At 39.7% G+C, this 15,119-nt stretch overlaps 1 protein-coding gene across 1 annotated transcript in view; it reads left to right on the plus strand.

Annotated features, from left to right (window-relative positions):
* The first annotated feature begins 341 nt into the window (after positions 1-341).
* The window catches only part of spred1 (sprouty related EVH1 domain containing 1), a 53,356-nt gene continuing 38,578 nt past the window's right edge, over positions 342-15,119 (plus strand). The window contains exon 1 of the mRNA XM_059352794.1: positions 342-1,111. Within this exon, the coding sequence (XP_059208777.1) occupies positions 1,080-1,111 (32 nt within the window). The 5' untranslated portion in view covers positions 342-1,079. The remainder of the gene's footprint in view (positions 1,112-15,119) is intronic.

Raw genomic sequence — 15,119 nt, forward strand, 5'->3', positions numbered from 1 at the left:
CATTTAAAGCATTTTCCCACAATTTCACATGAAGATTTTTTTTAAATGGTTCGGGGGCGGTCTATCATGGTGAAGCTGCTTTATAATGAAAGAAAACAGCAGAAATTGTTAATGGCCGAGTCTGTGTGTCAGCCCAAGTCCTTCCTCCAGATTATTTTCTACTTTGCGTGCTATCACACAGACGCTTCCCTCTTGTATCAATGCGTGATTGAAGGGAAACTTCTTTTGGGAAGTGCGGGGACTACTTTAGGTCAACTTTGGAAAGAAACGCTTCTAATTCACCGCATACGTCTACAAGGGGACGCATTTTACCACTATACGTGTCCCTCTTTAACTAGACACGATAAATCGCCTGCTGGTTGAGCGTATTTTATCGCCAGAGTGTTATGTTTTTACTACGTCGCGGAAGGATCTAATTTTCTCAAGCGAGGGTCGACACATCCGCCCAGTTTTCCGATGTTTCATTCCCCCCGAGTTGAAAATGGAGTTCGATTAAAGCAGATGTCCACCAACTTCAAGGAGATTTCAAGCCTAGATGCTTTTACTTTACGCGTCAGGGTTAATATCGAAAACAGTAGAGGCTTTTTTTTTGGCTTTGGATGCCTTTACTGCAAATTACTCGGACACGTTGACGCTCCACAGCGCTTTTTCAAGTGTTGTGCAGGACCTGAAGTTGGCGAATGGATGCTCGACAGCCAGCCATAAATAACCTGCAAAACGCTACAGTCTACAAGCGCTACATTGTTTGAGGATCTATTCACATTTTTTTGTTGCAAAGCGGGGGATCTGTGTTTGTTGAAGAAGATGATGCCGATGGCCCATTTGTTGTGGTCGGATTTTACTTCCAGGGAGGATAAAATGAATCAACGATTGTCGATTTAACGTTAGTTCCAGGCAGCGAGGCTTTTCTTCACAGGGACGCTTAGTTAGGCATGCCCCATTATACACCATTTACTTACTATTCAGAATAGGGGTAATTTCTATATGTGAAGGAAAATGGTGATATTTGTGGTATTTTATCCCGCCGTCACTGCGTCGTCGATGCTATTACTAGGATTTGGATCCCCGTGAGGAAAAAAATGAGTGAAGATTCAACAAATCCAAACAACGAGTGAGTCCTCTTTATCAATCTCTACTTACATATGCAATAATAACAACATATCTATGGATAGTATTAACCACACGCTTTGCTAGGGGAGCTTACCACTTCTCAATGACATTTCTATAACCGAGCGACGCTGCTATTTCATCATCTCACTTTATTAATATCAACAATAAGAGGCAAACACCTATCATCTTTTTTTTTGTTTGGATAGTTTTGTAGGCTAATAGAAAGACACACTGTGGGTTATGAATTTAACAAGCACGGTGTCTGACAAGCAGTGGCAGAGGCCCATAGTAAAAAAAAAAAATCTCATTCTTAATAATTTTATATTCAACTATGTAGCTGTAGTGTATGCTGTGAGGATTCACACTAGGCCACATATACATATACAGGTATATTAATGGTTGCCTGCACATCGGATCATTATATACCAAGGATGTTTATTGTTTATTGTTTATTGTATCCTTTGGATCCCCATTAGTCTTCATAGAGATAAAGACTATTCTTCCTGGGGTCCACATTAAATCAAACAATTATTACACAATTACACCATTACAGCATTTATACAGAGAATAACATGAAGTCATTCATGCTAACATGATTATAATGTATATTGACATGATTATAATATATATTAAGTAGTACAAGACATGGTTATAAAAGAGCTACATGATTATAGAAGTAAGCATAAAATGTAGCATGATGTTCAATGCAGATGTATTAACATGTTTGAGTTCAACTTAACATGATTTCCTTATTTCATGTTTATTATTGCTTTATAGACTGGCAGTTATAGGACAGGTTATGAGGGACTCTTTATACCCAGCAATAATCCAGTCTAAAATATGATTTTATTATACACGTCTGTCCATTGCATCACGAGCTAAAAGCGTTATATTGTCAATGTAGCAGTGTAGCAGTGGTCCGCCATGGTTTCATAACATAATCATCGATTAAAATCGTGCGGATCATGTTTTGTATTGAAGTCCAGCCTTTTCTTTAATGAAAACCCTTCGAGTCGATTGCGGCAATGTCAACGTTGAAAAGCTGAAGATGCCATTTTTTTTTCTCAATCACACTCATTTACATATCACAATCTCCATTCATAAAAACGCGTTAAAAAGGCGTCACATTCACACCCGAGTCCCCACGGGCTCAATTGTAATGTGTACGTGAGGTATTTTTGTGCACGTCGCGCCCATTTCGAGTCGCATTTTGCTATTGTTTTAATGGGCTGATCCCTTGTGTGCGCTTGTTGACAGTCAGTGAGAAATATCTGCTCCGGGAGGTGCTGCGGTCACATGATCCCCTCCATTCATAAAGTACCTGCCTGCCCATTCACAGCACTGTACACTGTTTCGCATTGCACCGACGATCACACAATGATCACATTTCCTGCATTTACTGTACAATACATAACACATTAACACGAGTGCTTTTCTATTTGCTCTTCCTTTCTACATACGTGCTTTATTTAACCGACGTTTTCTCCACTATCTCTCTCTCTCTCTCTTTGGCTTTTTCTTTGATAATGTATTTGTCACAGAGGAAGTCATATGCCCCTTTTCATCCGTTTACACTGTCATGGTTTAATGTGTGAAACACACCCATGGTTTTTTTTTCCCCATTCCATCTATCTGGTCTAAATGAGGTTGATTGATTTAATGTGTGGAGGCTTTGTCCTTGAACTACACTTGTTTTATGTAACATATGTCATGGAGTATTTTTCCCTAATATCAAGCCACACCGAATAGATTAAAACCACTCTCTCTCAGTTAACTATATATTGTTTTCAGAGCTGTTTTTTCCTGTTGTCATGGTTTTAGTTTAAATTGTGTCATAACCTAGCGTTTCTGACGCTAGTGGGGAGGGTGAAACCTCTGTTCTGGACGCATTTTCTCTTCCTGTTAACCTATAGTGAGAGAAATTACAGTGAAATGAAGCTGTTAGTGAATTTGCATGGACTCTATGCAATACCTCAGGGACTCCTCGAGGCCCCCCGCTTTGGGAAGTAATGCCATAGGCTACAGATCATCCGTGGTGTGCAATCTACAGTATGTGCTGAGTTTGTTCCACACTGCATGATGGCAGCAGCTAAGATGGCGAAGTGATCCAAACATTGTTGCTATGATTCCACCACCTTTCTGGCTGTTGTATGATTCATAGTATTGGAGTGAACAGAATACAGAGCGTTGCCTGAGCCGTTCAGTTTTGCTGAAGAGAGGCTCCTTAATAAGCTCTTCCAAATGACACAGCTATTCATTGAAAAAAATCAGATATTTTTTGTTTAATTTTGTTTTTAGCATCCGTGATTATAATCAAAATGTCTTTCACCGTCGAATGTCCCTTTTTTACATTGTGACATTGTGTTCTGTGCCATTGATAAGATATATTCAGATCTCTGATGAGTCACTTGCTGAATCCTAAAAAAAGAAAGATCTGCCTTTTCTTTAATAGATGGAAATATTCTGCAAAACTCCTGGTTATATTTTTGACTTTATGCTTCCACGTACAACCGTAAGAAAGCAAAAATGTGTTTGTTCTCCTGTAGCTCGCATCGGGGACATTTAATTTGAAATTCTCCACAAAATGTGTGAAGAGATAGTCCTGAAGTGGTTTTGTGTGAATGATGGGTGGTAAGCCGAGCTGGTGTACAGTACACACAGCACACCCTTTGCTGAGAACATGTTACTTGGCCTTGGTGCAACTATGTTCACAAGGCTGAAATGACAAGAAGGCACATAAAGCCTTGTCAGATTTTGGTTTGCGTCTGCTCTGGGGTGTGTGTGTTGGCGTGATGTAACGCCAACAGGGATTTTTTTTTTCAGACAAGGACTATGGTCATGCTGGGAGAAATGGGAGATTTATGAAACTATGTGCAAGCTGCCTCTCTGTTGAATGTCACGCTTATCTAAAATATTTATCTCAACCAAGGCAGCAGTGTGTTGAGGTGCACTGTGCTGGTACCTTTTATCAGCGTACCGTGGATACTCTCTTTACATCGTCATTGGAGCCTGACCGATTTATCCGTTGACCCGTTTTTATCGGCCAATATTGTCCTATTAAAGACATGTTGGTATCGCTAGCGCCATGTGGTTATGAAACCTTTTTTACAGAACATATAAAACACTGTTTGGGGCGATAGCTAGGGGTGCACCGATTGCAATTTTCTGGCCGGTCACTGATTTTTAAAAAGCCTGACCTGCTGATTCCGATTTTGGCCGATACCGATTTTTTCATAACTCACAGCATACACCTTCAATGTTTGAATCTTATTTTATTGAGAAACAATAACACAGCAGTATTTTTCTTTAACAAATAAAGGAAATCACAATGTCTGAGATAGTTCATAAAATATTGAACTTAAAATAAATAGCAACAATTTACGGGACAAACTAACAGTGTCCTGAGTTTTTGGTTTCGTTATAGTACAACAAGAACAAATGCCCAAATGCAGCAGCTTTGTGGCTATTCAAATGTTAAAATAAATAGCAAATAGACGTTTGCGGAGGTAGATAAGATCGCTAGATAAGATCGGTTTGACGTAAAATTAAGGAAATCGGTGCCGATCAAACAGCTGGACGATCGATCGGTGCACCCCTAGTGCTAGCTATTTATTTTCCATTTTTATTCTTTATTAAACCATCAGTAACGACAATGACGACCGATATTGAATATCACTGATGTTTAGCTTAGAGCTTGGCAATATGGCTAAAATCTTTTATCCCTGTATAGGTAATGTCAAATCTCAATACCTATCACAATATAGCATGTCTTCTGGTAATTCAATAAATACATAGTCTATATGTAATAGCCACATGGTAAAGGCTGTTTTTGTACACTCCATACTCCATGTTAGCCAAACAGTGCTAACATAGTTGATCCTGGTTCACCACTGGTTATTGACATCACAATGGAAGTCATACAGAAAAATATATGAAATAGACATGTATATCGCTTTGACAATATATAACGTCATATTGCCCTACCGGGGCCGGGTCGCGGGGGCAGCATTCTAAGCCATGGATATTGCCCTACCCTAATTAGGCTAGTTATTTTATTTATTATTTATTTTCTATATATTTTTTCTTTATTCTTCTTTATTTTCCATTTCTATAATTGGTTGACAGTATAATAATGTTAAATATTCTTTATCAAAGATATTTGTTTCATAAAGTAGCCCTCTGAGTACGTTTACGCGGTCATATTGGTGCACAATTCACAAAGAAAAGGTCTATTTTCATTCTAGCTCAAAAATGTACTATGACATCCATTTGGTGTATTTTTCCATTCTATAATCAGTATTGGTCTTAATATTCCCATATCAGCCAGGCTCTGATAGTCATTGTATACATGTGACTAGCTTATTTTTACACATTACATCACAAAATTGACATTTCTGGGTTCTAAACTAAAGTTTTCTTTTCAGACAATGAAAAAGGTTTGCGTTTGACAAGTCGAGGCTCACCTGTCCTCATCAATCCATACTATAAGTGCTATAAAAACCAAACAAGGGGCGATTGTAGTTCGTATTGGCCTACTTTTACCAAAAATAATCAGATGAATCCTGCATCCATCGGTTTATCGGTGAAGGTCAGCTGCCTCTATGTTCCTCTGAACATGTCTCGGGCATGGCCTCATTGTTTTAGATTCCTGCACTTCTGTGGTATTGTCTGTTGCCAGTCAGGTGATTCCTCTCTCTGTGTCCTCTTCCTATCTGTGTGATTGATTTGACAGCTCAGCGTTTTATCTGCCAATGTGGGTGTCGTGATCTTATCACCTGAGGGCTGTTTTGCACTCCCATTCCTGTTGCAGAGCTTTCCAAACACATTCCTCCTGAACAACCCCCATCATGTCCTGAGACGACAAAGGGAGACAGCTACTTCAGCTGTTAGGGCTAGTGCTTTATGGCCTGGGTAATTGCCTATATCCTGTGGCCCTTATGTTAAGCTAAATAATTTCCTGGACCTTTTTTATAGGTAGTATTATTTGGGGTTATTGCCAGTTGTTGTATATGACCTCCATGAACACTTAGCTTTACTAGCTAGCCTAGTCTTAACTATAGACACATCTTACCTTTGAAAAAAAGTCTGCTGAGCTGAACACATCTTTGGTTTTGCTTCTGTTTTCTTTTGGGGAAGTGTTGCTTGTGACCACGCCGGTGGTTTACAGAGACTAATGAAATGTATTTGACAGATATACATAAGGACACTTGTAAAAGCACTTCACTAAGCTGGTTGCATGTTCTCACAGTTGATTAGATTTAGATGTACGTCTAACTTACCTCGTAGAAAACAAAAGTGTCTCTACATGAAATCCCTCTCACTTTCACCGCATTTACTCAAGGTGAAAAGTTGCACAATCCAAAAAGTTATACGCGTACGGAATATTTACGCCCCAGCGTCTGCTTGTTCTATTAGAAGCCGTCTTATTGTTTGTGTGATTAATGACAATGATCCTCTGTATAACCAGAGGGCTTCGTCTGTCTGTAACTGAGACAAGCCAACAAACTGAACAGGCCTTGTATAGTGGTGGACTGTTCCATTCCCATGGCCAGATTTAGGCCTGGATTCTGTGTATTTTAAACCAGAGCCACTTCCCTCTTATAATTTTCATTTCCTCTTTGAGTATTTTAGGAGCAAGCATAAACTGGCGTAAATGTCAGCAGAGTATTTAGAACATTTTTCAAACCAAATATCTTATTTTTCAGACAAAGACCTGGTGTGGACATTAGGGCTGGGCGACATAGACCAAAAGTCATATCCCGATATATTTAGGCTGAATATTGATGTACGATATATATCCTGATATTTTTATCCCAAAGTGACACCAAAATATGAATAAGTTCAGTCAAAGTCAAAGCCAAATATGACATGTCACAAGTAGTTTTATTGAAACCATTTATTTAAGTAACATAAATACTGTACCTGATAATACTGAGTACATTTTTTTTTCAAATCAAAGCTCCATAAAGTGCACATTTAACTAAAAAAAAAATTAACTAAACAAATAAAAAATAGCATATGAAATAAAATAGAACATTACAAAATAACTAAATATGACAAAGGGGAGCATTTATATATAAAAGACATTTTTCAACTATAACGATATATGCGATATGGTCTAATTCCATATCACATTTAAAAATATATCGATATATCTTTTATTTCGATATATCGCCCAGCCCTAGTGGACATGTGTATGTATTAAGGTAGTCACGATACTAAAATTTTCAACTCGATACCGATACTCAGGAACATATTCGATACTCGATACCATTTTCGATACCACAAGGATAAAAACAAAGACCAAAGACAAAATTTAACAGAAATATTTTTTTTAACAAGAAAAATGCGACATGTAAAAATGAACAGAACCACAGGTTAAATATTTATAATAAAAAACAGTTGTGCAAAAAGAAACTGCAACTATGATAACAAGCTTCAGATACTCGCTACTTTTGAAAATGAGTATTGTATCCGGATACAACGTTTTAGTATCGATACTTTTTTGAGTATCGATACTTTTGACAACCCTAGTACATATGTCCGCCAACACTAAAAAACTTTTGTGCCTCCATTACAACATCCTGATAGCAGGGCTTGTCTTTATTTCTTTGTCAAGGAGGGTCTCTGATGTTCACAGACCATATCTCGATGCCTCTAAGAAGTGCTTTTAGCACTAAGTGTCTGAATTGTGGATATTGTTTTCAGTTGTGCTGCATGCGGGAGCATGAAGGCTGGGCCTTGTTGTGAGCTCTTGGCTGCAGCTGGGCTGAGATGGTTCTTTCCTGCGAGGCCACAGACATAAAAGGGCACAGATGTAAATCCTAAACCTTGTGTCTTTGATTGAGTTTCCAAACACTTTGAAAACAGGAAGGGGTTTCTGTGTGTGCGTCTGTTCACACACACACGCTCGTGTGTTTATTTCTCTGGGAACATTTGGCATGTGTATGTGTTTCTGGGAGCGATAGGCCTGGATCCTAGATGAGTGAATTTAAGCAATTGTAGCTTTATGTTATTAAATAAGTCAATTATTGAGTGACGTTTTCAAATAGGATTAAATTTGGAGGCCTGTACGGATGTATATTTTTATCTGCTCAGTCACTTTTGATCAGATTGGGCCCCTGTCTAGTGGCTATATTTAGAATTTGGAACAGACTTTTATTTCTCCGTAAAAGCGTTTCTTTATTTCTTCAAATGTTAGAGGCTGAGGGTTTTCAGAAAGCTGATTGAATGTGAATCTAATTGATTTTCAAGATGGTGTAGTAGGTCGGTTTGTGATATGATAATAATGTTATTTCCAACAACAGGGCAGGCTGTGATGGTTTACAACTTGTCAAAGCAGTTTCTCTTTACATCCATGGGCCATCATCATGGTTTGGTGGTTTATTCTTCCCAAGTTGCGCCTGAGATGTATTGATGGTTTCTCCCACAGCTAGACGGCTGCCTTGTTCCCTCAGCTTCCCCCTTGGTTTCAGAGTAACTCTGACGAGTAGACGCTCTGGTCCCCGGGGACTACTCATACATCAAAGAAGACCAGAGACGCAGCAGTCGAAATTTGCGGTTCCTCTTTTTTCTTTTTGGTAATGGCAAGCGCAAGGTTTTAATTTTCCAAACGCTTGCGGTTCAAATTAAGATCATCTCAATATGTGGCTTTGATTGATGTTTGAGAATAGTTTTTTGGCATTTGATACACATATGGGACTCTTGTGATTTATAGTGCCACGGCGCAGCGGCACCTAGAACATTGTTGTTGGGGTTGCAGGCCCAATCCAGTAATAGAGGGGTTGGTTAGAAAATCTATGTTAGAAACGCTGTCTGAGTGAGCAGTTTTGACATTCACTCGCTGTTTCAGGCCTATCTTTGGTTTGGGTTACAGGCTAATTTGACCCACTAACTGCTGTCTGTGACGGATGCTACCAGAAGTGACTGTGATCAGTTCATTTGTCGTCATATTAGGTGGTATTTCTGTGAAAGGATGGTGGTAAATTTGAAGTGTAGATTCGCTGTGTGGTGCAGCAGCAGCAGAGTAGGCTTGTTCTGTTTTTTTTTTTCCTGAGTCAGTTGGTAGCTAAGCTGAATGTTCTTGTGAGGGAGATGACTCACCAGCAGCCTGAGGTGTTGAGAGGAGATAGGGCAAATTTCTCTTTCACTTCTCTTTCTATAGCCAACGTATTAGTTTTCACTGCAGCTAATGTAGCAGGGCTTGTGATGCCGGCTGCCTGTTGGTGTCTCTGTAGGCATTGTCCCATTATTAGTTGAGTTTTATTAATGGCTAACCGACAGGCCCTTTTAAAAGTCTCTTGTTCTGGCCTCATGTCATAATTTGCACTGCATCCATGTTGGGTCATGTTGGTGTTTGTTTTGAGTATGTTCGTGCCCTTGAGTTTGCCACTGGTTATTTGGGGGATTTGAACCGTGGCTAATTGGCCAGCTAGTTTGCACCGTTCAGATTAGATGCACTGCTGGAATCGACGGTCGAGTCCCAGATTGTATGTTATTTATTTCTTCAATGAGGCGTGATCGCAGTGAAGGAAACTGCACCACTTTATCCTCTTACAACTTAAGCTCCAAGTTGTTCTAGATTGTTGTTTGTAGTGGATTACATTTTTTATAAATCCATGACTGCATTCTTATATTGCATATCTTTTTTGCGACATAACATATAAATGTCAGACTTGTGTAGATCTTTGTGCAAGTTGATCTACACTGAATATATCAAGACTTTTTTGCATTTTAGGCTAAAAGCACCTTCACTTTAAGTGGCCCTCAATACAACTACATGCATTTGAGCATGAAATCTTAAAAGTGCAGTGTAAAAATGCACAAAATTACTTCTTGCAATTAATGTCGTTCTGCTGTTCTTGCACTGAAAACAAAGAAATCACAGTAAGTGGTTATTTTTTAATTGCTTCAAACCTTTTGTATTCCTATTTATACTGTTCTACATGCATTTGAGCATGAAATATGTGAAGTTACTGCACTGTAAACATATTTAAAATTGCATTTTCATCATATATGTGGCCCTGTGGTGGTGTCCATGAAATATTGTGGCCCCCTCCAGCATTTAAATTGCTCATCCCTGAAGTAAAAGTAGCATATTTTCTCTAAGATAACAGCAGTTGAAGATAGCCAAACATTTTAGTAAGAATAATGAATCACACACATAGTAGCTTTTCACGCCAATCGTTCATTCCCCCCCTCTACTTTCTACTTTCCTAGCGATCGTGCTTGCCTTTTGGAGGATAATCTATAGAATCGGATTGGGATAAGTAGCTTGTGTTTATTTTCCCAATGATATTTTAATGATCCCCCCCCCCCCTCTCTCAGAAGTCCTACAAACCAAAGTGGCCTAGTGGAGCTTGACTGAGCTTGACAGCCTTCCTCCGGTTTTGATACAGGGGAGAGATGGGGAGGAAAAGGGGCAATGGAAAAAAAAGAGGTGGCGGCGGTGGTGGTGGGGGCTTTTCTCCCCTTTTCTGATGCTAATGAAAGGAGGAATGGTTTTCCAGCTTTTAGCTTGCAGAGTGTGTCTCCCCTGCAGCATGCTCCGCTGCCTGGACATTGTGGGAGGACAAAACTCCAGGCCCGGGATCCAATAACGTGAAATTTCAGCAGAGAAGCGGCCATTGTGTAGAGAGAGGCAGCCGGGGAGGGGCTGGGTAGAAGGGGGAGACAGAGCGGAGGAAAGGGAGGGTGACTTGGCCAGCACCCAGGGCTCAGGCCACATCCTTTCTCTCTCTCCTCTCCTCCTGCACTCCTCCTCTTCCTTCTCCTCCTTCCCTTCTTCTCCCCCTCCTGTCTTTCTTTCACTACCCCCCCCCCCCCCCCTCCTCATATCCCTCCCCTCCCCTCCACCACTCCCCTCTGGGGTGGGAAGCCCAAGGCTGAGACAGGAGCAAAGCATGATGGCATGCTGGAGCCCAGTGAGCCATGGGCCGGAGCAGCAGACAAACGGCCACTTTGTCAACTTAGGAAATGGTTGTCCCAGGATCCCCCTTCTCCACCACACACTGGAGCAGCCGGCCTCGAGGCCCAGGCCTGCCTGGTCTGCACGTGCTCCTCCATCACGCCTCCTCTTCTCTTCTCTTCTCTTCTCTTCTCTTCTCTTCTCTTCTCTTCTCTTCTCTTCTCTTCTCTTCTCTTCTCTTCTCTTCTCTTCTCTTCTCTTCTCTTCTCTTCTCTTCTCTCCTCTCCTCTAATTCATTTCAAGTAGCAGGAAGCTGAATTCTAATTTAAGACGTGCATGGCGTTTTGTTTGCTCATTGCTCTCACTTTAATGAGGCTTGAAATAGTAAGATACAGTTAATTCTATTACTGCATCATATTGTATAGATGCGGTAAAAGCCTATGCACATCCTTTTTATGAATAGAGAAAGCTATATTCAAATGCGGGTGGGAGCTGTTGACTGTCACCTTGGTCTCCACCCTGTTCCCATCCACAGCCTCCTCCTCCTCCTCCTCCTCCTCCTCCTCCTCCTCCTCCTCCTCCTCCTCCTCCTCCTCCTCCTCGTCTCCCCACAGTCCTCTGTTACACTCTTACCCCTCCCTCTGTTTTTCTCTCCTGCTTTTGGTCGGAAATGAAGTCAGTCATCCAGCAGAATAACTTGGAATAATTTGGAATGGGGGGCTCCTTTCTCTCTATCTCCTCCTCCCCCCTCCCCCTCCCCTCTCCCCTGCTCACAGGCCCAGGCCAGCTGATCTGCTTCCGCTCTCAATTGTGTGTCCAGTCGACTGTGTGCTCCCAGCAAGGGGCGTGGAGGCCAGCCTTTGTCTCCACCATCCCACTCTGAACTGTGTGTGTGTGTGTGTGTGTGTGTGCGTGCGCGTGTGTGCGTGCAGCGTGTTGCACTCAAATATCATTTTAGACCACAATCTGTTTTTACCAGAGGAGCGGATAGAACTTTTTTTTATCCCCCTGTTTTAAAGAGTTTGTTAAATGGATCTAGTACACTTGGTTGTCGTTGGTTTGCAAGTTTCAGATATCTATTTTGAGTCTTATATCAAATTATTGACCATTTAACTAGAGTAATTAACCCTCTAGAGTCCATGAAACCACCTGCATATTACTTCTACATGACGTGAAGACATAAAAATGAAGCAACATTGAGTCTTGCCATCAGCTTCCCTCTAGAGTTGATGGCAACTCCATGCCTGTTTTTTTTTATTATATTCGGTCATAACAAACATACCTGTTGTATTTAATATTTGCAACCTGTGTTCATATTTGCAACATTTAAAATTCTGTGTATTGAAATATAACTTTCAAAATCAGATTTTATGTTTTCCTATGTTTCTTTTGGGTTCAACATTTTGATCAAGTAAGTCAAAGTTAAAAATTAATTATCAGGACATATAGGTGAGGTAACGCTGAAAAAACTGATACCAACATGGCATGGTGAAGATTTTTTAATAGATTTTTAAATGACATATTAGCCTATAGGGTTGTCACGATACTAAAATTTTCAACTCGATACCGATACTCAGGAAAATATTCGATACTTGATACCATTTTCGATACCACAAGGATAAAAACAACAGACATATTTTTATTAACAAGAAAAATGCAACATGTAAAAATTAACAGAACCACAGGTTAAATACTTGGAAAAACTTGAAAACTTGAAAAACAGTTGTGCAAAAAGAAACTGCAACTATGAAAACAAGCTTCAGGTCTGAAATAGTGCAAAAAATAAATAAATATAATAAACAATTAGAACAAAATTTTTCAGGTTGTATGCTGTGCACAGTATTAGGCAAGCTTGATAAAAAAAAGTAACAATAACTTAACTTAAGTGTTCATTCCTTGGCTTGGTATCAAGACTTTTGAAAATGAGTATCGTATCCGGATACAACGTTTTAATATCGATACTTTTTTGAGTTTTGATACTTTTAACAACCCTAGTAGCCTAATATTTCACAGGGTTAACAGTTTGGGATGTTTCTGTTAAATTCAGGCTGATGTGGGTGTTTTTCTAGCTAGATGCAAACATGCACGTATACACAGTCCACTTCACTTCCTCTCCGGGCCTAGCCCCCCTCCCTGTGAGTGTCATGGTTGCTGGCATGTGTGTGATGGTAGGTCTGAAGGGTCAGGCCCTGGTCATTGTGCCCTGGTCATGGCTGAGCGACACCACCGCCTGCCTTCTGTTCACCCCAGGGACCCCTGCCTGACTGACAGCCCCTCCTGCACCCATCACCCGCATCCTTTATTGGGGGCCATAGAGGGGTGTAACAGCAGCAGTATTTCCCCTTTTTATTGCCTGTTATACAGCTCAAAAATGCATTTTTTTCCTTGCTGCGGCAGTGGTTCTCATGTAAGGTTAAGCACTACTTCTGTGCTCTGTTATGAGGTGTAACCAGTCAGGGTGTTGCTCTGCTGGGAGGTTGAAGGGGAAGTAAGTCTTGGTTGTGTTTTTCTGTCAGTCTCCCACGACCAGTTACTGTTTAAGCTTGAGGGCAGCGCGTGAGAGAGAAAACAGACAGTTGTGATATGAGTACATTTAGCTTGATAAGAGATTCATAATGTTGGTAATTCGATAAATGCTGCATCTGTCATTGTCCAGCCCTCCCATGTTTATTTGACTGGCAGAATTGTTGCTTGTTTGTTAGTTCAGTTCACTCATTAACCCTCTGGAGTCTCCAAAAGCTCCAAAGCATGACTTCTTCATGACATCCAGACTAGAAAACAAAGCAGCGTGGAGCCCTACTGTAAATTTACCTCTAAAGTTCTGGCTGTAAACTCCATGAGGCCAGTTTCAGTTTGATGATGATATACCAAGTAAAACTGGAGACAAGCTCAAATAGATTTAGTATAAAATGATAGAACTGGATGGAACCCTTTTATATGTTATATTTGACACCTTTGTTCACATTTGCAACATTTAAATTTTTTTATTGAGCATGATAGTGTTTTGAAAGGGGAAAAAAGATTCAAAATTACATTTTATGTTGGACTTAAAAAGACAGAAAATGACCAAAAAGAGACACAAAATGACTAAAAACGACACAAAATAACAAAAAAAAAACACAAAATGACTAAAAAAGACAGAAAATGACCAAAAAAGACAAAATGCCCAAAAAAAGACACAACATGACTAAAAAAACGACACAAAATGAGTAAAAAAGACACAAAATGACCAAAAAAGACACAAAATGACTAAAAAAAGACACAACATGACTAAAAAATGACACAAAATGATTCAAAAGTGGACAAAACAGCCCAAGACCCCATAGAGTTAAGTGGCAGAAAAACCACAATATAATATTTGAAAATGTCCTTGGAATTATGAAGATTACAATGACAAGTAGAAGACATCCACTGTTGTCCACTCCTGTAACACCATGACTGATGAAGCTTGCTGAGAATGTAGACAGATTGGCAAGGCATCAACTCTGAACAGGCAGCAGCGTGCACCGCTCTACCAAATGTAATATCACTGGAGGATTTGATCAGCCATTCAGTCTAACTGAAGGATTGTTTGTTTGGTTTGATTTGTGAAGATTTACAGGAAGGGCAAAACAAGAAAACAATCAAGGATATGAAGAATATTTCCTAAATTAGAAGTATAACATGAAATATAGTCAGCTGCTTTTGATTAGATTGATCAATAATCTTACAGACGCATCTTTCTTTAAGGAAGGATGCATGCAAACACAAGAAAAAATGTCTTCAATATAAATTTACTAGAGACATTGGATTAGTAGCAGAGTTTATATGTATATATATATATTTTTTTTTTAAAGTCAAAGTTTTTTGTTATTTAAGTTTTTATTCAATTTCTTATAGGACAAACATCATACAAAAGACATCAAACTTCCACACAAACAAATCGACCATATTAAACAAAAATACATAAAATAAAAACAAAAAAATGCATATACATGTAAATACACATACATACACGAATCCCAGCCCATTAACAGCACAGCACGTTCCCCAACACTAAACACTATGTTTGCAAAGTTAGTATATGATAATATATATACACATACATACATACGCGCATATA

The sequence above is a fragment of the Centropristis striata genome, chromosome 16 (genome assembly GCF_030273125.1).
Source record: "Centropristis striata isolate RG_2023a ecotype Rhode Island chromosome 16, C.striata_1.0, whole genome shotgun sequence".
Taxonomy (NCBI): domain Eukaryota; kingdom Metazoa; phylum Chordata; class Actinopteri; order Perciformes; family Serranidae; genus Centropristis; species Centropristis striata.